The 26,002-nt window shown below is 44.0% G+C and overlaps 1 protein-coding gene and 1 pseudogene across 4 annotated transcripts; both read left to right on the top strand.

The window, feature by feature from the left end:
- Positions 1 to 7,584: 7,584 nt before the first annotated feature.
- LOC124868450 lies at positions 7,585 to 9,700 on the top strand (annotated as a pseudogene).
- A 2,678-nt stretch (positions 9,701 to 12,378) lies between these two features.
- On the top strand, positions 12,379 to 25,648 carry naf1 (nuclear assembly factor 1 homolog (S. cerevisiae)). Of its 4 annotated transcripts, none has more exons than XM_047364345.1 (9): positions 12,379 to 12,536; positions 12,967 to 13,430; positions 13,526 to 13,661; positions 16,831 to 16,924; positions 17,005 to 17,087; positions 17,187 to 17,347; positions 17,455 to 17,506; positions 18,504 to 18,588; positions 24,020 to 25,648. In XM_047364345.1, exons 2-9 carry the CDS (start codon positions 12,967 to 12,969, stop codon positions 24,385 to 24,387), a joined length of 1,443 nt encoding a protein of 480 aa, XP_047220301.1. In that variant the 5' UTR covers positions 12,379 to 12,536; the 3' UTR covers positions 24,388 to 25,648. The 4 variants fall into 4 exon arrangements, with proteins under 4 accessions (XP_047220301.1, XP_047220304.1, XP_047220303.1 ...); XM_047364347.1 differs by having other exon boundaries at positions 12,417 to 12,521; XM_047364346.1 differs by having other exon boundaries at positions 12,474 to 12,628.
- Positions 25,649 to 26,002: the final 354 nt, after the last annotated feature.

Below are 26,002 nucleotides of genomic sequence, written 5' to 3'. Positions count from 1 at the left end.
AATGGAATGTAATGCTTTATGTTATAGCACATGAATTAAAAAAAAATAATCTGCTCTGTATTGTTTAGGGAGGACTTTTTTATTGACTCTGAGATTTCAGTTGTAGAGGATGCTGCATTGGCATCTCCCATTCCAAATAAGACTGATGTATGTTCAGATCAAAAAGCAAACAGCTGCAATATTTGTCTTGTTGTTGATTTTTTTATTTTATTTATCTGGTTCTGTTTTCATTTATTTCAGGATGAAGTAGAACTTGCCACAGTTCTGCAGGACTTTCAACAGGACCACCTTGACACCAGTGATAATTCTGTTGTCATTGCCCGCAGAAAGCATATTCTTAAGAGTGCCTACATGACACACTCAAAGACATTCTTTTCGTGGCACAAAACTCCAAATGTGCAGTTTGTGGGAGAAATGGCAGATGACCTTGGAGGACCAAGGTGGGAATTTCTTTGGTAACTTGGTTTCAACTCTGAAATTTACTAATCAAACACTTTTGCTTTATTTTACCTTCTATATGTGGCATAATTATAACCAGTTGTTCTTTTCCCTGCAGTTTACTTATGATTGAAGTGCAGGGATCTCTGGGAATATTTGAGGGTCTGCCTGGAAATCTCCTGTTTTGTTACAGTCAGCTGTTCTAGCAACAAATATTATACAGCTGGAAAACTGACGGCATGGTCAATAATTCATAATGGGCCTGGACCTCGATGCCTCAACAAGGAGCTCTTCGAAATGATGTGTGGACAGATACCCTCTTTTGATAATATTGATCTTGGAGTCTTCTTGGATGAGATCAAAAGTAAAATTGAAACACATGTACACATAAAGTGACATTAAAATTTTCAACTAAGACCCGCCATGTTCATGTAATGTTGTAGACTTCTGTAATATAAATTCTAGATAATTCAATTAAATACCTGTCGTCTGTGTTTTAGGTTTCAAACTGTAGCACCTGCAAGATCTGGGAGAGTTAAAATCCAGTCTTGGGGACTGGATCGCAAGCTGTGGGATACCAGATATTTTCTCTGCCACACTGTTGGATCTGCCTCAGATGAGAAATAAGGTTTTGGCTCACTTTGTGTTTCACAGGTAATGTTTCAGAAGTGTGGGCTGGTTAACCATTAACTAGTCACACTTTAATTCTTTAGCAGAGGTGGGTAGAGTAGGCCAAAACCTGTACTTGAATAAGGGGAACATTACTTGAACATTTATTTAACTAAAAGTAAAAAGTGACCATCTAAGAAGATATTCAAAAGTGTACAGTAAAAGGGCTACTAAAGTTGATTGTAACATCTGATTTCATATTTGAAAATCAGGTAAGACCAATGGCAGGTTTTGTATCAATTCTGGTATTTTAAAGACTCGTATAAGCAAATGAATATAAGAAAATTTATAAATGCCATTTTTTTTTGTCTTTTATGAAAATTATGAAATGAGTACTTGCAATGTACACTGCTCAAAAAAAATAAATGGAACACTCAAATAGCACATCCTATATCTGAATGAATGAAATATTTTCATTAAATTCTTTGTTCTGTACAAAGTTGAATGTGCTGACAACAAAATCACACAAAAATCATCAATGGAAATCAAATGTATTAACCAATGGAGGCCTGGATTTGGAGTCACACACAAAATTAAAGTGGAAAAACACACTACAGGCTGATCCAACTTTGATGTAATGTCCTTAAAACAAGTCAAAATGAGGCTCAGTATTGTGTGTGGCCTCCACGTGCCTGTATGACCTCCCTACAACGCAAGTCTGAGCATTGATCGCTCTGCAGATTCCATCCAGCATCGCAGTCAGCTTTGGGATGCTTTGAATGGCCGCCCACGTTTTGCTACTCACTCGATAAGTCAGGTAACCGCCAGCTCCAAAAAGCAGAAATCCTGTTATCAAAAATCCAATTATATAAAGGTCCTCTGCGTCCACAACCGACTTTGTAGGCAAGCACACAATCTTCCACTGTTGCCAGGAATCCATTGTGTATCCAGAGATGAATGTACCGGCTGTGCAAGAGGGTTCTCCTTTACCCTGTCTTCCAATGGAAAACATTCGATCAATTTTGTTGAGAGACCAGCTGACCAAATCCATAATTTGCAAGTTTGGAAGATATGTAAAGTGAGGCTCTGAGAAAAACACACACAAAAGCAGATGCAGAAGCAGGCAAGAGGGAGGGAGAGCGTGCGTCCTCCACCGAGAGCAGAGCAAGTTTTTTCAGACAGTTATTGTGTATTTTATCTCTGCTTTTGACTTTAAAGACATTAAAATTAATGACACAGAGTGCTGCAGAATATATGACATTTATTAGAAAAACACATCAGATCTCATTTCCGCACAGTTGATCTGTTATGAATTAGTGCGGTCTGCAGTTTTACTTCTCTTATTGGGTGGTGGAGTTTAAATTTACTGGATAAGAAGAGTGTGGGCAGGGCCCTGCTTAATTTGAGAAAACACCGTTTTACACGGCGTGAAAAATGTCACAAAGCGGCGACAAAAACTGCGTTTTCTCAGGACATTAAACACTGATGCGCAAAAAAGCGGCGTCCAGTGACCAGAAAAGCTTAGTTTTTCACGCTGTTCTGCGGGTGCTCTTAAAATGCCCCATTAAACGGCGTTTTGATGGGATTTTCGGCGTATTTTACGGCGTTTTGACTTATAAAACAATGTTTTTTGCGTGACCTTTTTGCATGGTAAAAGTGACGTTTTGTGGCACAGTTGGCTTGCCATAGTTGAGAGGTCTTGCAGAGTGTTTCACGCATCTGTTGCGGCGCGTTATGATGAGTTTTGCGAGTTGAGCACAGTGTGTTTTGAGATTTCAAGCGACTGCCGCGCGTTTCGAGCATACGATGTGGCAGACGCTAGAGTTGGGAAATCTGAACTTTTGGAGGTTGACGCGATGCGTCCACCAATCAGAGAAGCTCAGTTTTTTGATGTAGTGACATATTTTATCATTGGATTGAAGGACCATTTTACTATTTACAAATCATAAACCACACCTGAAGGCTAAAAGAAAAGAAAAAGGACACTTCAGCTTTCCAAGTTACACGCAAACGGAACGTTGTATTTAATAGCATCAAAAACAATCTGATCACACTTAAAATCAGCTGTTCAGACGCACAAACATTTCCCACAAAACAATGTCACCATGACCATGAAACAGCGTGTTTTGTTCTGACATTTATTGACGGTCCTTAACCACGAACCAGTATTAAGGACCGTCAAACGTGAGGAAGTCCGTGAAGCACGAATATCCAACCTCAATGTAAGTTTACAGCAGTTAAATGTCCGCAGTTTGGCGCTTTAAAGTCTGTGTCCTTATTATTGTCATGGCTGAGATGAAAACTTCCTCATAAAATTGGAACTTCTTCAGGCAAACTCTGGAGCTTCACCAGTCCAAACAGTAGCGTCTCTCCTGCTTCTCCTGCCACCCCCACCTGAGTGGAGCAGAACCGCAGCACCTAAAACCAGTGGAAAAAGGGGCATTATTGTTTGTGGCCGTCCTGTCATTACTCAGCAAATAAAGCCAATCTCTCGATTGCATCTGCCAGAGACCGGCAAAGGAAAATAACTAAGGGTAGCTCCTCGCAACGCGCCTGTCCACACTTTGCTCAGATGCTCCTGATGCGCATCTAGAGTATCTGATTTCAAAGTGCACATAGGTCCAACTTGAGGCGTTGGAGGCCTTTTTGACACTCAAATCGCGTTCGGTCTGAACGCACCATAGGAAATTTCAACTGCAACACGCCCGAAAGTCGGCAAGTATTTCTTGCTGCAGCAAACAGAAAGGGGTGGGGACAGACCATGCGACAGAGCCATATCATATTTGGAAATGGTACTATTGCACTCGGGAAATGAAGGGGGCTCTATTTCCGATGCCAGCGGTGGTATGTCACTTTTTTTTCTTTTGAAATCTTTGTTGGTTCCGGCTGTTAAAACATAATAATATATATTTTTTTTAAACTTAGCTGCGGTATCTCACGTTATTAAAGAAAATCTTCATTGATTCCAGTCAGTTAAAACAGAACTATCAAACAATAAAATACATTTACACCTAAACTATTGTAGGTAATTTACTTTGCTTGTATCCCTCGTTTAAAAAAAAAAAAAAGATCATTATCCAATCGTCAGAACATAGTTAAGAAACTTCACAACAGACCATATCCGACTTCCACATTCAAGATGGTTCCCAGTCGCATCAAAAATAGTAAAACTGTTACTTTGACTGTTTTTAGCAGTTCTTTAATATTTCTGTAACATTTAGTCAGTCGTACACGTACTACTTTACAGTGTTTACGAGACAAACTGTTTCGATACTGTTAATATGCACAATATATTGTGAAGATCAGTGTTTATTGTCGTTGTTATTGTTGTAACACTGCTGTTATAGCTGCTATCAATACAAAAACAAGCAGGAAACTGGAACGCTACAACTAGGAGATTACGTAAACCCAGATATACCAGTTCATACGTCCGAGGTTAATGGACAGCAGCATAAACCCCATGTAAAATAATAACTCCGCCCCAGACAAATTTTGAAAAATGCGTTTAATGGTGCGTTCACACCGAATGCGGATTCTGCGAATATTTCGTGTCATTTGTGTGCTTTTGCCTGCTTCACATTCCGCGTGAACGCCGCGTTGCCGAATGGCAACACACGGCAACGCTTTGCCGCGTAATCAAATAGGAGGAGCTTCTATCTGCTGCTTGCTGGTTTCAACTGAACATGGCGACATGGATTTCACGGACCTAATTACAGTGTTTTATCTGTGGAGAGCCGAAAAACGCTGCCGTCGTCGACATCCCTGGGTTCACCAGATTCTTCAGGGACGGGAACAGTTCGGAGAGTACCACCACCTACTCCAGGAGCTGCGTCTGGATGACAGTTGATTTCAGTGGTACTTCCATCTATCCAGGACCCAGTTCGAAGATCTGCTGTCCCGCGTTGGGAGACCAACCGGCCTCCGGGACACCAACTACCGGCGCTGTATCCCTGCTGCTGAACGCCTGTCCATCTGTCTTCAGTGAGTAAATAAATCTCAGCTCAATAAAAACAGCCGATTTTTAATGTCCACATCTCCTAAATATAAGATATTTGTGCCTAAACATAACCAGGCCAGGTCCTTTCTGTACTTGTCTCGGTAAACTCTGGCTTGCCGCACACCGCCACTATGATCTGGTCCACCATCTTCACTGACAACCGCTTCTCCTCCGCTGCGGTCTTTCACCCTACGTCACAGCCACATTCAGTCCCTGATTGGTTGACACGACGTGAATTTAGGAAAAAGTTCAGTTCTCTTTCAACATTCGTTTCGGTATCTCACTATGGGACACGCCTCCAGCGCCTGTCCCCCAGAAGCTCTATTACATTACGCCAGTCTTGACTGGCAGGCGGAAGTGACGTCCGCTCCCATGGGAGGACTTCCTCCCAGTATAAAAGTCGACGTCACGTAGGTGATCTTCAGTCTAACACCTCTTCTCGCTCCCAGAAGCACCTCTCAGACGGTCATTACAGTAACTTGAGCTAGCTTAACTGTTCACAGAGCGAGCTAACACCTTGGTCGCCGAGCGCTTCTCAATAACTGTGCTCGACTGTTCTGAGTCCCTTTCAACGCTGGTCTGTCGCCAAACAGCAGCGCTGCAACTGGTCACCAAACTAGCTGCAACCTTAATGGAGCTTAAGAAGTTGTGTAACTTGCACTCATTCTCACCATGAACAGAGTCAAGCCACCATCTAGAACCTGCACATGTGCAATCTCATAGCTGGGGCAGATACCCACTCTGTCTGCGCTTCGTGTGTGGGGCTGCAACATGCCCAGGACGCGTTGGCGTCACCGGCGAGCTGCGAGCACTGTGCACGGCTCTCCCTTAAGTCTCGTCGGCACAGGCTAGCACGCCAAGCTAGCCTGTCGGAGGTTGATCCTAAGATGGGGGTAGCCAATCCCCCGCCACCGGAGCTTCCTGGTACTGATGAGAGAGAGCCCACTTTGGCTGGAGCCAGTTGGGGTGATCAGCTCGACGCTGTTGCGCCACTGACTGACCCAGAGGAAGACGAGGCCGCACTTCCAGTTTTCAGCACTCTTGCTAATGCCGAGTCCGAATCTGAAATGGAGTCCATCAGTCTCGGGTCTGACGACGACGAGCTGGACTGCGGGCCTTATGCCATCCAGTCGGTTGCAAAGCCCACGGTGACGGATGACACCAGCCGCTGCGGTTCCCCAAACCCGACTGCAACGGACCTGCATGATGTCTGCAGAAGGGCAGCAAAGAAGCTGGGCACATCTCGATATGAGGGGAAGCGGCTTCCGAGAGCCAAATCTTCCGGGAGACAGCTGTTGCCGGTCTTTCCCGAGTGCCTCGAGGAAGCGACCCGGTCCTGGAGCAATCCTCTCACCGCCAAGAACCCCGCCCTGGGAGGGTCGACGCTGGACTGGACGGGCATGGAGGCCGGCGGGTTTTCACATCTGCCTCCCGTAGAACCTCTGCTGGCATCTCACCTGCACCCATCGCAAAAGTCAGCCATGACAGCGGCAGGACCCACCCTTCCCTTCAAAGCTGACTCTTTTCAGTCCACTCTGAATGAGAAAAGCTACAAGGCGGTGGCTGCCTCTGTTAAAGCCTTAAACGCTTCATCTCTTCTCCTCGCTTACCAAGCGGAATTACAGGAGCAGATGACTGGCAAACCGATGGCCGATTTGTGGGACGAGTTGTGCGTGGTGACAGACCTATGCCTGCGTCTCCACAGAAGCGCTGTCCAAGCATCAGGGAGAGCCATGGCCCTGATGGTCACTCAGGAGAGAGCTAGATGGCTGAACCTGTCTAGCCTGTCTCAGAGGGAAAAGAACCAGCTCCTCGACACCCCCGTGGACCCGAAGAGCTTATTCGGACCCACTGTGGCAGCCATGCAAAAACGCTGTGAGGAAAAGAAGAGGGAAGGTGAAGCGCTAAAGCTGTGTCTGCCCAGGAAAGCGCAGCCTCCTCCCCCTCCAGCACCCCGTGTGCCGTTCGCTCAAGCGGCGGCTCAACCGGCCTACCGCATCCCCAAACGCCAGCCTCAGCCGCAGTCAGCGGACCGTGGGAAACAAACCGAGCTCAAAGGTGCTTGGGGAAGGAAGCCATTCGCTCCCCCGACGATGCCGGGGAACCAAGCGACCCCTTCCGCTACTGTGAGCGCAAAGAAAAAGAAGCGCGCTACCTAGGGAGCCATCTTCGGGGTGTGAGAGCAGGATCTGCCAGACACCTGCACCCCCCATACCAGGACACGTCCTGTCCCAGTTCGAGTTCAGAACGCCACGTTCAAGGCAACTCAAACGGCCTGCAGAGCCGACGTTGGAGCTCATCGTTCAGAGCCGACCGAAGCGGAGGAGGATCAAAGCCACCGAGAGCTCAGTGGAGCCGCAGCTGTGGCCAGAAAGCACACACCAGTGCACAACACATGCCAGTGTCTAAAAACACGACCTTCCCCCTTCACAACATGTTCAATAAAGTTGTTTTCTGGCACGCATCCAGGCCTGGAGCCGAGGGCGCAGCCACAACAAAAAAACATGAAAAATATGTTAAAAATAACACAAGGACAGGACATGGCCGTGCAGCTGCACATGAGGCCACAAGGGGGAGCTCTCGCTCCAGCTTTGGCACAGCGGCAGGCTGGAGCTCCCGCTCCACCCTTGCCACAGCTGCACATGAGGCCACAAGGGGGAGCTCTCACCCTACCTCTAACACAGCAGGCTGTTTTTTCTGTGGAAGAAGAAGACCTGGGACGAGCGCAGCTGGCAGTTGTAGCGGAACAGCAGATCCCTCAGCCAGTGTTGCGCAGTGTTTACACGGAAGCACCTTTAGGTCCACTGGCAAACAACACTCAGCTGTGGCGAGCGTGTGGAGCATCAGATTGGGTGATAAAGACTGTATCCAAGGGATACAGGCTCCAATTTGTGACAGCCCCACCCCGTTTCAAGGGCATAGTACAGTCATACGCCCGGGGAGAGTCCGCTCGCGTCCTGCAGGAGGAAATAATTTCCCCGCAGTACAAAAGAGCTGTCCGGCTGGTACCGCAGGAGAAAAGCAGAGACGGGTTTTACTCCAGATACTTTCTCGTGCCGAAAAGGGGCGGGGGTCTGCGACCGATATTGGATCTGCGGGCTCTGAACACATATCTGAGACGGTATTCGTTCAGGATACTAACATACGCAGCTCTGATAAAGTTTGCGCGTCAAAGAGACTGGTTTGTCTCCATAGACTTGAAAGACGCACATTTCCATATCCCTATATACCCCCCTCACAGAAAATACCTCAGATTTGCGTTTCAGGGAGAGATATACGAGTACCTGGTACTTCCTTTTGGCCTCTCACTGAGCCCACGTGTGTTCGTGAAATGCACCGAGGCAGCCATCGCACCTCTGAGGGAAAGGGGGATGCGTCTGGCGACGTATATAGACGATTGGCTGATTGCAGCTCAGTCTTTAGAGGAGCTCAGGACGCATGCCGAGATGCTTACTTTACATCTGACAGCCCTGGGATTCACAATAAACTGGGAAAAGAGCATTTTAACCCCAGTACAAACAATCACCTTCATTGGCCTGTCCCTGAGTTCAGTCGAGTTCAGAGCGCGCCTCTCAGCGGAACGAGTAAAAGCCTTTCAGGCTTGTCTGGCACTCTTTCGCAGAGGCACACAGGTGAAATTCAGGTTATGCCTCAGACTGCTGGGTCTGATGGCGTCTGCGCTGGCGGTCATCACACTCGGCCGTCTACACATGCGCCCATTTCAAAGGTGGGTGGCATCACTCAGCTTGAGCCCCACACGCCATGCTCACCGCAGCGTCCTGGTTTCTCTCATATGTGCACGCGCGCTGAGCCCGTGGAAGCGTCCCGGTTTTCTCAACACCGGCATTACCATGGGAACCATCCTGACGAGGAAGGTAATTACCACAGACAGGCTGGGGAGCCACTCACGAGGGGATGATGGTAAACGACGTTTGGAGTCCACAAACACAGACAGCTCACATAAATTGTCTGGAACTCCTGGCCATGATGCTGGCACTGAGACACTTTCTGCCCTTTATCAAAGGGCACCATGTTTTGGTCAGAACGGACAACACAACAGTGGTTGCTTACATCAACAGACAGGGGGGTCTGCGCTCACGTCATTTACACGAGCTGGCATACAGACTGATAATCTGGACCAGCTCACACTTGCTGTCGCTAAGAGCGACTCACGTGCCAGGGGTAATGAACAGAGGCGTGGATCTGCTGTCAAGGGGCAATCCCCGCTACAAAGAGTGGAAACTCCACAGCGAGGTGATGACCCAGATATGGAAGAGGTACGGCCGAGCGGAAGTCGACCTCTTCGCATCAGGGGAAAATGCTCAGTGTCCGATGTTTTTCTCACTGACAGAGCAACAAGCTCCACTTGGGCTGGATGCTCTAGCGCACAAATGGCTACCGGCCCTACTGTACGCCTTTCCCCCGCTGGAACTGATCATTCCTACTCTCGCCAGGGTGCGAGAGGGAAAACACTCACTCATTCTGATAGCTCCCCGCTCGCCAGAGAAACATTGACTAGCGGAGATTTTTCAGATGCTACACGGCGAGCCATGGCGGCTTCCCCTCTGCAGAAATCTCCTGACGCAGGCACGCGGAGAAATATTTCATCCGCATCCAGAGCGCATGGCCCTATGGGCCTGGCCTGTGAGGGGTTAGATCTGGCTGCCAGTGGGCTTCCCCAGAGCGTTATTGACACAATTCAAAATGCAAGGGCCGTTTCCACGCGTAACGTGTATGAGAGTAAATGGCAGGGTTGGTGCGCAAAACCTATGGTGAGCGTAATGCAAAGCCCTGTGTCGGACGTTTTAACTTTTCTGCAGGCACTGTTGGATAAAGGCTTGGCTTTTTCCACTGTGAAGGTGTACCTGGCTGCTATTTCAGCCTGTCACGTTGGCTTTGGTGACAAAACAGTGGGGCAGCACCCCCTGGTGTGTCAATTCATGAAAGGTGCACGACGGCTCCGTCCAGTGTCGAGGAGCCTCACTCCTTCATGGGATTTACCTATGGTACTCGATGCGTTGTCACGTGCACCGTTCGAACTGTTGCAGCAGGTTGAGCTCAAAGTGCTTTCCTTTAAAACGGTCTTATTGATTGCTCTGGTCTCTGCTAAGCGTGTGAGTGACATTCAAGCGCTCTCAGTTAACCCGTCCTGCATGCAGTTTCTGGGTGAGTCAAGGGTTTTACTGAAACCTAATCCTGCCTTTATACCTAAGGTTGCTACGGCTCTGCCATGCCGTGCCCTTGAATTAATGGCTTTCTACCCACCACCATTCTCCTCTCAGGAGCATGAACGACTGCATACGCTCTGTCCAGTACGAGCTCTGCGATTATATGTGAAAAAAACAGCAGATTTTCGTAAATCAGAGCAGCTGTTTGTGTCATGGGCTTCATCACATAAAGGAAAGCCTCTCACAAAGCAACGTCTTTCGCATTGGGTAGTGGGGGCTATTATTATGGCTTATGAGAGCAGAGGCCTTGCACCCCCTGCAGGTCTGCGGGCTCATTCCACTCGTGGTGTGGCATCATCCTGGGCACTGTTCCAGGGTATACCTGTGGAGGAAATATGTGAGGCTGCCAACTGGGCGACCCCTCACACCTTCACTAGGTTCTATAAACTGGATGTCACCAGGCCCACACTGGCTCACACGGTTCTGGGTGTGGGTTCCACATTGCCATGAATGCAAGATGCAATCTGTTGGTCTTCGAGTGAGCTTATCTGGCAATACGGGAGCAGAAATATCCCATAGTGAGATACCGAAACGAATGTTGAAAGAGAACTTTAGGTTAAGGATTTAACCCCGGTTCTCTGAAACATGAGTGAGGTATCTCACCAGATCACCCTCCTTGCAGGGAGCGAGGAAGAGGTGTGCTTATTAAACTGAAGATCATCTACGTGACGTCGACTTTTATACTGGGAGGAAGTCCTCCCATGGGAGCGGACGTCACTTCCGCCTGCCAGTCAAGACTGGCGTAATGTAATAGAGCTTCTGGGGGACAGGCGCTGGAGGCGTGTCCCATAGGGAGATACCTCACTCATGTTTCAGAGAACCGGGGTTAAATCCTTAACCTAAAGATTTTTCACCTCGTCCACCGCTCTCGCTCCGCTCCCGCTTTGCTCGGCGCGCCTTCCGCACCGTGTCCTTCGTCTCCTTCGCACCGCCTCGCGCCGCTCCTGAACGTGCCTCTACATAGGGATAACATGTAAATCGGCCACTCCTATCGCAGAATCCTTGTTCGGTGTCAACGCACCTTAAGTGGGCAGCGCCAAGTGTGAGGATGCGCAGAGGGGGGTTAGCGGGGGTGTGGTCAGGAGGATGAGGGAAAGTGGCAGCTAGCTTATTTTACTACATTGAAACATGGAGATTGAGCAGAGCGACGCTGGTAGTTTCAGCACAGAATGATCCCCCCCCCCCAAGGTGCTGACTCTGCATGCCCGAAGCAGGATGGGCACGTGGCTGAGTGAGATGGTTTTATACCTGTCCAAAGCTACCGCACCCTGTTGGCGGTCAGACGCCTTGGAGCTCCACCGGTCCTTGGACCCCGGAAACAGTCACCACTCTATCTAAAGACTCTTAAAGGAACGACTCTCAACCAGTTTCTAACGTTGAGCTCTTTTTAATCTAAATTAAGGCAGAGGAATGATTACAGAGATCAGCGCTGAGGCTCCCGTCTCGGACCGTCTGTTAGAGCATGACGAAGAGTCCCGAAAGAAGGTCACATGTAGTTTTATATCTGGCACTCCAATGCAATGGATGTGCTCTCCCTCAGTGATTATCAGTAGACTATGTGTCACCATTGTGGTGTCTATCTGTTAGATTGTGTAGTAGCGGGTGTCCATACTTAATCTAAGTGTGCTGTAGCTTTCTAATCAAACCAGTTATACTGGCTGCTCCACTATCTACCCCAGTGCCCCAGCTTCAGGTCATTTATGACAAACCTTGGGCCATTTATCCTTGTACTGTATGTCAATGAGCTTCTTATCCTATTGTAACAAAAGGGAAACATCAGAACTTATACTTTACTTCACTGTAGTATAAATGTGAAAAACAGCTTTAACCTATTAAAGCTCTTAGGAATAACCTTTATTAATAAAGGTTATTCCTAACATACCCAAACGATGTATCGCATGAGCATGTACTAAGCGGTACCGTTTGAACCAATAGGAAAATTCAACTGCAGTGACCACCGTTCAACCCTTAGAGGGCAGCACTAAGACGGTTTTAGGACAAATATTATAGAATTAAACAAGTTTACATGATATTAAGAAAAATAGCACAGTAAACATAAAGGTAGCACCCTTAAGGCCCAGTTTATAAAATGTATCTGCAAAATAAAAGTTGATTTGGGGGTTAGTTCATCTTTAAAAATCGCGAGTGATTTATTTTGACAGTGAGTACAGGAAGTTGAATCAGCGTGGTCAAAACTGTATGCGTGCCGTTAGCGTGAATCTAACCTCTCCTCTCCTGTCCTTAGACAGGTATTACATAGAAAGGTATTGTAAACCGGGCTGGTGTTACCATATTAGGTCTGTGATTATAACGTTAACGAGAGCTTTCTGGACTTGTGCTGGTTTAATGAACCCGCGTAAGTTTAAAACAATACGGTTAGCCTGTTAGCTCACGAGCTAAGTTTGGACACAACACGTTGGCCGCTTATATACAACTGCTATATTATTTTCACTGGATTTTAGCGTGTAAGGCTGAGGAAGCATTGCTCTATAACGTAAACTGGATGTTCTAAAACTGTTGCTTTGTTGATAGTTTTTACAATGTGTTAGATGCTTCCGACGTGGTGCTTGTTTGAATGAAGTTCTCATTTTATTCGCGTACAACTATTACGTTTTATGTAATCGCCACTTTATGTCTTATTCTGTCGTACAGACTGACTTAATCTGCTTAGAAACGATTTGCTTGACTTCTCAGATGGACAGAAGTTTACCAGATTATGATAAACATAACTTGCCGATGGAGGACATGGAAGAGATGGAGGTCATCATGACAACTCAGCTGGAAAGTCTCCTTGTGACCAGAGAAGATGCCATACAAACACAGACAGAAGAAACTGATAGGATGCCTTCAGATTCTGTTGGAAAGAATGAGGACTGTGGGGGTGAGGAATCAAATAAGTGTTTCCATCCAGAGACAAGCAACCCACTAACAACAGGCCTGCCAGAGATGAACAGTCATAATTTGTCATCAAAAAAAGAGGTGGATGTCACAATGGTAACGGATGTAGAACATGTCTCTGTGACCCGAGATGATGCCACACCAGCAAACATACAAACACAGGCAGTGGAAATGGGAGCTGTCCAAACAGCTGCATCAGCTGCAACACTCCCTGTGGACTTTGTGTGTGAGACTGAGTGTCCGGATGAGGATTCAGACAGGTTTTTACACACATCCGCACAACACCGTCAGTGTTTGTATTTGACTCTAGAAATCTTACAGATAGACTCTAATCCTTGCCTTTTTTCTTTCCTAGTGACAGTTCTTCCTCTTCTTCCTCGTCCTCCACTTCTTCCTCATCCTCCTCTTCCTCCCCTGCTCCTATATTTGAGGATGATGAGGGTTTCAGCCAACCAGCCCCTATCAAAGCTAGAGATGAAGTCTTAGTTGAGGTCAGTGTGTGTTTGATGAAGTTCAAAGGTTTTTTATTTAATCTTAACTGTTTGTCATTAATATTTAGTAGGGCTGCAACTAACAATTATTTTGGTAATTGATTAATCTGTTGACTATTTTTCAATTAATAATCGGATAGTAAAAGGTGCTTAATCTGAGATTTTTTACAGAATTTAAACCAGTTGAAGCTAAAGCTATGCCACTTGAGGAGTTCTGGATAGAGCATATTTACAGACAAAGAAGGTTTTTCATCTTAGATATATAATGTATATATATATGTTTGGTACAATTTTGGCCTAATTACTGCTCTAAGCGGGTTGTTCTTTCAGCCAATGGCATGTTTTCGAGTCTGTATACTCCAGTTAAAATTATTTGATCACTGGATCAGTTGACGAATATTACAAAAATCGATTAATCAGATTAATTGTTTCAGCTATAATATTTACAACGGTGTATAACTAACATAGTACCTGACAACAACAATGTGATACTCCAAATAACTGTACCTTTAGTTGTAATTAAAGACGCCATATAAATCAGAACACTTATTAAAAGAGATATTTTCCAACCTAGTTTCCTCCAACAAAGGTTTGTGGTGTTGAATTTGCTCCATGTAATTTAAGGATATTTACAGCAGATGTCAGGTGAGGATTCCCTCTGACCTCTTGTCTTAGCTGGAACCTCAGCTTTATTCTAGGGCATATTGCAGAAATGCTAAATGTCTTTACGTCAGGATGTAATGGAAGAACTCTGCCTCCATAAAGAGCAGGCAGCTGTTTTGTGACAGGGAAATTTTGTCTTAAGGTTTAGTGGAAGGTAGATAGTGTTGTTTGGGTCATTTTCTTTCAGTGTTTTTTGGGGTCTGTAATGAGATGTTTTCTGGGAAGCAAAAATATACAATCATCAGGCACTTCATTAAGTCCACCTTACTTGTACCGGGCTGGACCCTATCTTGCCTTCAGAACTATCTTAATTTTTTATAGCATGTGTTCAACAGGGTACAAAAACTTTCATCAGACCATTAACACCATGTTGACATGATAGGATCATCATCATATCAATAATGAGAATCTCCTGCTGCACCATATCCCAGAGGTAATCTGATGGAGATCTGGTAACTGTGGAGGACTCGTCTGCAGTGACTCGTTGGCCCTGTCTACACCTGCCACTATAAGGTCCTCTGACTGAACCCATTGTGTCTGAATAGCACTAATACGGGTGCGAATGCACTGAAGATTCACTATGGATATTTTATTTCAGGCCACTTTTAAAGATTGCCAGGGACTCTTTTATCTTCATTAGTTTAGCCATCTGTAAGCAATCCCCAAAAGGACATGATGCCGTAGGGTTACAACGGTTAGATCTAAAACAGCTATCCGGAGACAAGGGTTGGATTTTTTTACATTTGAAAGTTTTCTTCACTGGAATTCCCCCCAATAAAAACCTGTACTATCACAAGCTGGAGGTTTCTTGATTAGTGGGTATTCAGGTACTGTGTGCATAAGATAGTTTCTTTGGAATACATCCTCTAATTAAAGGCTTTTATTTATTTTTTACTATTTTCCAAGTGCAGTTAAACAGATCAGATCATTTTTACAGCTTTTTCAAATATCTTTTACACTTTCATTATTTTACTTACTCAAAACAAAATTATTCCACAATAAACAAAACCCCCAGGGTAAAAATTCTAAGCAACCTATCCCCCCGGCACCCTGATTTTACAAGCTTTGAGCAGTGCAAAGATAAATCACGTCATTGCACACAAAGGTCAGCTCTTAGCACGTTTAATCATTTTAACCCTGGCAGATATTGATTTTTGAGGAATGATTTTATTTCTTTGTGCAAAGTAAAACACTTTATACATCCAAAATGAACTTTGGATGTTTGAAAAGTAGTGTTAAATGTATTTGCTCTGTTTACCAAACTGATGACATTTTCTATAAGTAATTTATTTTATTTCTTTTTTCTTTTGGAGCTGACTGAACCTGCTGTGCTTCACAGCATTATTATTATTAAAATCTGTGTTTGTGGAATGTCCAGTCACTTTTATGCAGCGCCATGTGTGTGTGTACTAAATGTTGTGCAAAGCAGTGATGTTTTATGGGTTAAAGTCTTTGTTTGCTGATGTAAGGTCTTACATTAATTGTTTCTAACTTCTTAGCTGGATCACCTTCACAAACGTGCAACTTAGACAAATCTCAGCCATGTTTATGTTTGAATAATGTCATTGAAGTGAATTTTCTGTATCTGATGGCACAGAAACATCAACAGACTTGTTGACCCCTCAGCTGACAGCTCACCTTTCAATGTGACTGCGTGTTTGTTTGTTTTTTTGCATTTAGATTTAACAGTCATTTAATGCGTAGCATCGTTGTTATACTGCTTTATAACAATCGCCCAGGTTAATACCAGGTTTGAGAAGGACTGCTTCATGTTCAAGAAACCAGTTAGAGATGTTCGGAACTCTATAATATGGTACATCAACCTGCTGGACGTAGCCATCAGAATGTGCCAAGAGAATATCCTCCCCATCATTACACCATCACCAGCATCCTGACCCACTGATCCATGCATTCATGTTCTGACCCCACAGTCTGGATATTGCTGCTGAAAGACACTCGTTTAACCACACAGCAGCGTTAACTTGTTATTGTCCAGATATCAGTCTCAGTTTCCTCTTCTTACCTGACAGGAGTGGCACACGTTGTGGTTTTCTGCTGTTATGTTGTAATGGACTGTTTAGAATGGATTCATTGTTGGCTAATACAAGTGGCACAAGTTCACACTTGCATGCTGGTGTAAGAATCAGCCTGCCGGTTAGAGACTGAGTGGACTAGATTCCCACACCTTACACAGATTAGTTTCCAAGATGCTAAAGGTCACGGAGTGCTGGAAGCAGAAACGACAGAGAGGAGTGAGGGTGTGGGTTTATTGCAAGTAGTATTATCATTGCAATATTTACCAATAATATTCCCATCACAAAATCTTTTAATATTGTGCAGCACTACTTTAATCTACCTCATTGCAGTCTGGATGTGTTTTGCATTCATCAAATATTTGTATTAATATTTTTGAAATTGTTACACCCCAACTTTAATAGAATATTGCTCAAAAATATAAACTATTCTGTTAGTAGCTAAAGATAATTAGCTTAAATGTTGTGTGCAGGAGCTTCCGGCTGTGGAGGACGTCTCTGTGACCTTACCTGAGGAAGCAGAGCTGCAACCAGTGGGAACTGTCTCCAGTATCGTACAGCAGCTTGGTGAGGAGACATACTTTTGATCAAAACATCAGAGTTCTTCACAGCTACTGTGTTGTTGAGCTCTGTGCGTGTCTTCTCAGTTATCATCCAGTCCCTGAAAGACACCCCTCCTCTGAATGAGGACAGCATCCTGTTCAGGTCTGATAGGGTGGCTGTGGGAAAGGTAAGGACACCAACAGAAACCTGCATATAGCTCAGACTGCATTTAAACTGGATGTTGTTGTGTTCAACATGCTGCTAACGTGCTACTGATGTGTTTTAGGTGTTTGAGGTGTTCGGCCCTGTGTACAGTCCTTTGTACATTCTGCGTTTTAACTCTTCAGATCAGATCAGCAGCAAAGGCTTGACAGAGGGATTGACTGTTTATTATGCTCCAGCACTCAAGGAGTACACAGAGTACATCCTCACACAGCAGCTCAAACTGTGAGGACACACATCCATGTTCCATCCATCCAGGCAAAGACTGCCTCAAAGCTGAATAAATGATTACCTTTGATAAGTTCTGTTAAAAATAAAGTTGTTTTCCGCAGTTTAAAAGGATCTGATGCATCCTGGAAGAATGATGAAGAACCACCAGAAGAGGTAATTACACTTCATGTTAGGATTGGTTTGTATAACTGCGGTACAGATGTTTTTATGCATGGTATGATGAACAACACTGAACACATTTTATTGTGATAGGATGTCAGACCAATACTAGGTTTAGAAACACTATTTTAACACGTGTTGTAAACCATCTGGTGTTCACCAAACCTTAGCCAGAAAGCAGAAGAAAATATCTGAGGGAAATTACCACAGGTCACATATGAAGATGATCATAGCAGTTATATAATGAGTGGAATGCCCAATTTAGTTTATTTATGTAGTTGCAATTCATAGCAAATGTCATGCACTTCATTAAGCAGTAATTAATAGATCCAGTTTATAAACTGATCAAATCAATCCAGGCAGTTTAACATCTTATCTAGAAATGTGTAGGATCTTCTACATTGATTCACAAAATCTGTTCGCAATGATGATGCCAAGGGCTTGCGCTGAATTGGGGTAAAAAGCATTCAAGTACTTCACCTCTTCTGCACGGAATCAACTTCAGAATGAGCTACATATAAAGGCACTTGTTTTCACTCAGTTTAAACACATGCTTAACATTTTAATGCTAAATGGTCTGAACTTGTATAATGCTTTATCAAGTCCCCAGAGACCCCAAAGCGCTTTACGCTTCAATCAGTCATTAACCCAGTCATACACACATTCCCAGACTGACAGTGGTGAGCTACAATGTAGCCACAGCTGCCCAGAGGCGCCTGACAGAAGTAATGCTGCTATACAATCGGCCCGACCGGGCCCTCTGACCACCATCACCAGCCAAGGCAGGTGAAGTGTCTTGCCTAAGGACACACCGAATGTATTTCTAAACATAAATTGAGTGTTTTCTTTTGTAAAGTGCCTTAAGATGATTTTCGTTGTGAATTGACACCATATTAATAAACTAAATTGAAATAATGTAAATGTAGGAAAATACTGGATGTGCTACACAGGTTAGCAAAGTCTTCATTCACTCTCCTTCTTTCTCCTCCAGGCTTTGGATTATAGTGATGATGAGAAAGAGCAGGAAGCAAAAAGAAAAACAAGGAACAACAAAAAGAAGGAAAATGGCAATATAGGTAATCCCACAAATATAACTTTTATATGATGTTGGAGAAATGCATACCCTTTTTCTTCACTTATTCAGTTAAAGCATAAAAACATGTGCTCCTTACAAGGTTTTAAAATTGGCTAAACGTGTGGAAAAAGATTTAGGAGAGAATGTAGCAGCTAGATGTAAGACCTCTATAAAATCAGGAGTTGAGGCAGTTTGCTGGTCTGGTTTATTCAGGTGTGTGTTTACACAATGCCAGAGTGCAAAGGCATCAGCAATGACCGTAGAGAAGTCATTGTTGCTGTCCTTCACTCTGAGAATGGTTAAAAGGTTGATGAATGGACTAAAAGAGTAATTGAACGGCACTAATAAGATCACTTTTCTAGTCATACTGACCACTAGGGCTGCACACTTAGAGAACTATGTAACTGCCATAGTATTGCTGAAACATGCGATAACAATGTATTCCCCCACCAGCCTCCATGAGCTTTAGCATCTCCTCCACTAAAGAAATATGTCTTTGCATTAACGGATGACCAATACATTTCCTGGTTCAATCAGAATTGGCATTTAAACGGTCCTCACCATGCTGTTCACATCTTGACAACTGATCAACAGCACCTTGTCATTGCGAGGCTTTAAACAGACTGTTCAATTAAATTCAGTTTATTTATATAGCACCAATTCACAACACATGTTGTCTCAAGGCACTTCACAAAGTCAGGTACATACATTCCAATTAATCCTAATCATTGAAACCCAGCAGATTACATCCAGTCAGTGACTTGCAGCATTCACTCCTCCTGGATGAGCATGTAGAGACAGTGGGCAGTCACTGGCGTTGACTTTGCAGCAATCCCTCATACTGAGCATGCATGTAGCGACAGTGGAGAGGAAAAACTCCCTTTTAACAGGAAGAAACCTCCAGCAGAACCAGGCTCAGTGTGAGCGACCATCTGCCACGACCGACTGGGGGTTTGAGAGAACAGAGCAGAGACACAAAGAGAACAAAGAAGCACTGATCCAGGAGTACTTTCTATGGGAAGGAAAAGTAAATGTTAATGGATGTAGCTCCTTTAGTCGTTTCACCTAGAAAGAAAGAACAGATAAACTCTGAGCCAGTTTTCAAGGTTAGAGTCTGAAAAAGAGCACATAGAGTTAGTCACAGTAAAGCTCAGTCAATTTCCATGTCTAGGAGAGAGAAAGGGTTAAACACTAAAAGACAGGGCCATGTGGATCATCAGTAGAGGGTGAGCATTAAGTTGTTGCCAGCAGAAGCTCGGACGATTCCCCTCTCCAGAAAGGTGTCACAGGTAGACATAGAGCCAGGCCAGGTGTAGCTTCTAGGAAGAGAAAAGAGAGAACAAAGTTAAAAGCTCAAATAATGGCAAATAATGCAAAATTGGAGAGTAGTGTGAGAATGTAGCGAAGAGGGTGAAAGTGGTCGTGATGTCCTCCAGCAGCCTAAGCCAAAAGCAGCATAAATACAGAGATAGCTCAGGATAACCTAAACCACTCTAACTATAAGCTTTATCAAAAAGGAAAGTTTTAAGCCTAGCCTTAAAAGTAGACAGTTTGTCCATCTAGAGCCCACTGATGGGCATTGTTATACTAAAAACCACAACGATTGGGATACCTCTCTCTTATGGAAGCAAATCGTTACCATATTTCAAATTAAAAAGCATTTTCAGAAATGCTTTTTCATTTTAAGAATGTGGCTGCATTGTTTGACTCATAAATGAAATTAGTTATCAATCATCCTATTTGCATTTTAATTTTCTTCTTCAAGACTGTTCATTCTTTCACTTAATTAAAATGAAAAAGACATTTGAGATTTATTTTTCAAAATGTACCCTAGCAAATAGATACCAAAATTCAATTTGAAATGTCAAATTTGAAAATGAAAAAGCATTTCCAGAAACGCTTTTTCATTTTAAGAATGTGGCTGCATTATTTGACCCATAAATAAAATTTGTAATCAATCATCCTATTTGCATTTTAATTTTCTTCTTCACGACTGCACATTTTATGCCATAATCAAAAAGAAAACCAAGCAGACATTGCTTTTTCGTTTTCATGGTCTGCCTGCAAAGTACTGCCCAGAACTCGAAAACAAAAAAGCATTCCGAGCGGCGGGCGCAGCAGAGTGACGTCAGCAGCCGCTCTTCCTCAGCTCCCTGTTGACCGAGCTACCCATCTTGTTCGGTAGGGGGCGCTGTGCACGTCTGCATTGCATTACATTGCAAACGTGCCGAGAAACTGATTGAATTGCAGCAGGACCGAGCTCAATTTGTGGCAGTGGCAGGCAGAACCGGTAGTTCCGGTGGCAGCCTTATGGCCTGGGACATCCAGCGTGTTTTTAAGCATTTATTTATAATTTTCTGTGAGTGACAATTCAGAATAGCCGCTCGTGCTCTATAATAAACCGGCTGTTTGTGCAATAAATCTTCGTCATCCTTTCAACACGTCACACATACACATAGTGCTATTTATTTTCCATGTCAAGTAAATACAATCACCGTATGTTATGGGTCTAAAGCTGTTTATTAAATAATAATCAATAATGAAATCATTATTTAAAGGCAACAGGCTATAACGACAATGACATCCCATTTGCCGATAATCAGCATCAGCTTCCATAAAAACAGCGGCAACCGCATTGGCAAGTTTTACGGCCGGTCTGGCACCTTCTGGCATCCTCGCAGAATCCCCTGCAACCCTGCCGCAGGCTGTGGCAGTTCCGGTGGCAGCTTCGGTGGCAGGCTGTGGCGGCCACCGGAACTACCAGTTCTGCCTGCCACTGCTACAAATTGAGCTCGGTCCTGCTGCAATTCAATCAGTTTCTCGGCACGTTTGCAATGTAATGCAATGCAGACGTGCACAGCGCCCCCTACCGAACAAGATGGGTAGCTCGGTCAACAGGGAGCTGAGGAAGAGCGGCTGCTGACGTCACTCTGCTGCGCCCGCCGCTCGGAATGCTTTTTTGTTTTCGAGTTCTGGGCAGTACTTTGCAGGCAGACCATGAAAACGAAAAAGCAATGTCTGCTTGGTTTTCTTTTTGATTATGGCATAAAATGTGCAGTCGTGAAGAAGAAAATTAAAATGCAAATAGGATGATTGATTACAAATTTTATTTATGGGTCAAATAATGCAGCCACATTCTTAAAATGAAAAAGCGTTTCTGGAAATGCTTTTTCATTTTCAAATTTTACATTTCAAATTGAATTTTGGTATCTCTTTGCTGGGGTACATTTTGAAAAATAAATCTCAAATGTCTTTTTCATTTTAATTAAGTGAAAGAATGAGCAGTCTTGAAGAAGAAAATTAAAATGCAAATAGGATTATTGATTATTAATTTCATTTATGAGTCAAACATTGCAGCCACATTCTTAAAATGAACTGCAGGTTTACTGGTGGTTCCTAGAGTCTCTAGAAGTAGAATGGGAGGCAGAGCCTTCCTCCCTCCTTGTTGGTTGGAGTAAGGGGGAGTCAGGTTTAGCCTAAACCGGCTCAGTTATGGTTGAGGTGCATTTCTGAAAATGCTTTTTCAGAATCAGAATCAGAATCAGAATCAGAATCAGAAAAGCTTTATTGCCAAGTACGTTTTTGGACATACAAGGAATTTGTTTTGGCATAGTCGGTGCAATACAGTACAAGTTAAACAGTACAAACATATCTACAATATAATATAAATATAAGTGCACAGTTTTAAGTGAGTGAGAGTAAATATAGAGCAGTATAAGATGCAAGAGCAATACAACAGTGCAGGTGATCATTGTGCAAGTAAAGCAGTGCAAGTAAGCAGGAGTCCAAGCTGAGCGTTAATGTAACGCATAGAGTTACAGGTGTCCTGTCAGCAAAAAAAGGGGGGGTGTGGGGGAAAGGGGGAATGTCAGGGTGGTTTCCGGGCTTTGTTAACCAGGCTGGTGGCAGATGGGAAAAAACTGTTCTTGTGGCGTGAGGTTTTGGTCCGGATGGACCGCAGCCTCCTGCCAGAGGGGAGAGTCTCAAAGAGTCTGTGACCAGGGTGGGAGGGATCAGCCAGAATCTTCCCTGCCCGCTTCAGGGTCCTGGAGGTGTACAGTTCCTGGAGCGACAGTAGACTGCAGCCAATCACCTTCTCAGCAGACCGAATGACACGCTGCAGCCTGCCCTTATCCTTGGCTGTAGCAGCGGCGTACCAGATGGTGATGGAGGAGGTGAGGATGGACTCAATGATGGCTGTGTAGAAGTGCACCATCATAGTCTTTGGCAGGTTGAATTTCTTCAGCTGCCGCAGGAAGAACATCCTCTGCTGGGCTTTCTTGATGAGGGAGCTGATGTTTGGCTCCCACTTGAGATCCTGGGAGATGATGGTTCCCAGGAAGCGGAAAGATTCCACAGTGTCAATTGTGGAGTCACAGAGGGTGATGGGGGCAGGTGGGGCTGGGTTCTGCCTGAAGTCCACAACCATCTCCACTGTCTTTAGAGCGTTGAGCTCAAGGCTGTTCTGGCTGCACCAGTCCAACAGATGGTAGCACCAGTCCAACAGATGGTTAGGGTTAGGGTTAGGGGGTTAGGGTCATTTGTAATATGGTTACGATTTGCTTCCATACTCTCTGTCAGATTGACCATAACCATTGGAAAAGAGAGGGGGTCATACAGGTAGCAGAAATATGTTCTCAGACATAGGTGGCCACTGAGATTAGAGGGTCACAGAGTGTCACCTCAGGTTGCAGCAGAGATACAGAGAGTCTGAAAGAGTCACAGAAGGGAATAGAAGCACATGTCCTTTAGCGAAAACCTACGCTGATGAGTGCTTCATTGTGAACAGCAACCCTGTGGAACTGTTTACATCAGTGTGGTCGGCATGCTAGATGACCTGCAAGGATACCTGACCACACCACAGGTGCAGACATCATGGACTTGCGTGGCTCAGGGTGCATTAAAACTGGACGAGGGACCATTGGGCCTCAGTACTGTCCTTTGATTAAAGTCAATTCACGCTGACAAGAAATGATGGCCGCAAAATATGCAGATGTTAAGAAGAGCGCTATGCATCAGCCATTGACGAGCCTTTTGTGGTGGTGTTGTTCTAGTGTAGGTAGGTTCTAGTCAAGGCAGAACTGCCCTACACTTTGTGAATGGTACAGGTGATAAGTCCATACTACCTGAATAACATTATTAATCCAGTCATTGTGCCCCTGCATGAATAACACAGGGGCCCTTTATAGAGAGTGGGACTCCATGACTCGGCAGACAATAAGTTGACTTGTGAACAGCAGGAGACGCTGTTGTTGAGCTGGAATTGATGCCCAAGGGCACTTGACATGTTACATCATTTGTTGTGGTATACACATACACATATACAAAAGAATATAAATTAAAATATTAAAATGACAAAAACAGAAATAACTTTCATAGAGCTATATTAAAAAGTACTAAAAGTAAAAGGCTTGTTCTTTTCTCTCTTTTAGATAAATCCAGTCAGCAACAGGGCCATGATCGGCGGGGTTTCCAATCAAGACATACTGGGCCTCGAGTACGGCATCAGCACCCAAGAAAAGTACCACCCCAATACACACACTCATACTGTCCACCTGGACACACAGAGGTTCCTCCCACATACATCCCTCCCCACTCCCCTTATCTCCCACCTCCTCCTCTTCCTCCCCCTCATTACCCTTTCTCCCCACCAAGCTTCCCTCTCTACCGTCCTCCTCCTTTTCCGCCTCCAGCTTTTTTCAATCCATCATTCTCCCATACTTTCTGGCCTCCAAACTCTGTTCCATTTGTTGACTTCCCCCCGCCTCCTCCCCCTCTTCCTCCCTCACCACCTCACTAACACACACAAACACGCTTCCCTAAGTTCCTCAAGTAGATTAAGCAATTTTTGTTCATTCTTATTGCATATGTAATCTACTGTTGAACAGGCTTGTGGGACCTTTCACTGCAGTGCCTGGTAAGCTGTTCGTTTCTGATGTGTATTTATAAGAAAATCAGCCATTCACTTGTAACAGCTGATGAAGCTGTGGGCAGCCTTTTGCTTTGATATTGCATTGTTTTTGTTGATTTTTTTCCCCATATATTTGGTCACAGTATTGAAATTGTTTTAAGTAAGCAGAAGATGCCAACACCCACTGTGACTGACAGGTTAGAGGCATCAACCAGCTTTAAACTGACTTCATATTGCAGGTCAAGTCAACCCTTTTGATCTCTTCATACCCAGAAGAAGAAATGAATTTCGGTTGCTCTTAAACCTTTGTCCATTATTCTGTTTTAGTTCATTCTGGAGATAATTATGCAGATCAATATTAATTAAAAAAAGCTCACATTTACTGAAGATTGCAACCTGTTTCCATTATGCCCCTGATCAAACTGGTATAAGTCTTAAAGGAACCCCCTTGCAGGTAGATATCACATAGTAGAGGTATAGTAAATAGCCATTGTAATATTTGTTTGAAAACCAAGCAGCTTGTTTGAGATAATTACACGTTTTGAAATGATTGAACTCTGTATGTGTTCACTTGGAATCCTGGAAACCTTGAACTTCCTCTATTTTAACACCTTCAGTCACATTTTCTAATCTAAACCTTTACATGTGCACTGAGCATGTACAGGGTTATGTAGAAACATTAAATCATTTTTTCATATTCCTGAGTGTAACACTATGGTTTCGAAACATTCTTAATGGAAACATTCTAGCTAAATTCAATTGTGTAAGTAAATTAACCCTGGCATGCCATGCTGAGCTCAGTTTCAGTCAGTTCTAATTTACTTATTGTGACCAAACAGAATGGCATCCGGAGATGTGTTCATTCTGGAGACAACAATGCTGTTTTTTTGTTTTTGCTGATTTCAGTGTAGTTAGTCACTGTTCTCTACTGTGATGTTAAAATGTGACCTTTTTAACATGCTCTGCAGTTTCTCTATTGTAGCCATTATTCTGTCACCTAACATGTTACACCAGATGTCTAAAATAACATTTCTAAGTTCAAATTTTTTTTTTTTTTTTTGAGATCTAAAAGAGGTCAGTGAGGATATAGCTCTGCTACTCCTTTGCTTTTGTTTGGTAAACAGGGAGAAATAAAGGTTTCTATTTCCAAGTTTCTGTTGGAGCTGTTTGTATTTCTTTTAACTAGTCTCTTGTCAACCATATGTCTCATTAACTTGCTAACGCGTAATGTTACATTGAAGAATTGACCTAATGTTATGACTGACATTGGAAACTAGATTTAATGTTTCTTGTAATACCCAGGTTGTCTAGATAAAAAGAAAAGGGTCCACTCTGTGTGTGTGTGTGTGTGTGTGTGTGTGTGTGTGTGTGTGTGTGTTCTTGTACTTGTTGCTGAGTGAGAACCATTTTTCGTATTTTCATTGCAAAGTGAGGACATTTTGACAAAGTGAGGACATTTTCCTGGTCCTCACTTTTTCAAATTCCGTTCTTGGGACAGGGGTTA

Source organism: Girardinichthys multiradiatus, chromosome 5 (genome assembly GCF_021462225.1).
Source record: "Girardinichthys multiradiatus isolate DD_20200921_A chromosome 5, DD_fGirMul_XY1, whole genome shotgun sequence".
In the NCBI taxonomy this organism is placed as follows: Eukaryota; Metazoa; Chordata; class Actinopteri; order Cyprinodontiformes; family Goodeidae; genus Girardinichthys; species Girardinichthys multiradiatus.
This window is presented reverse-complemented; position numbering and strand designations above follow the sequence as displayed.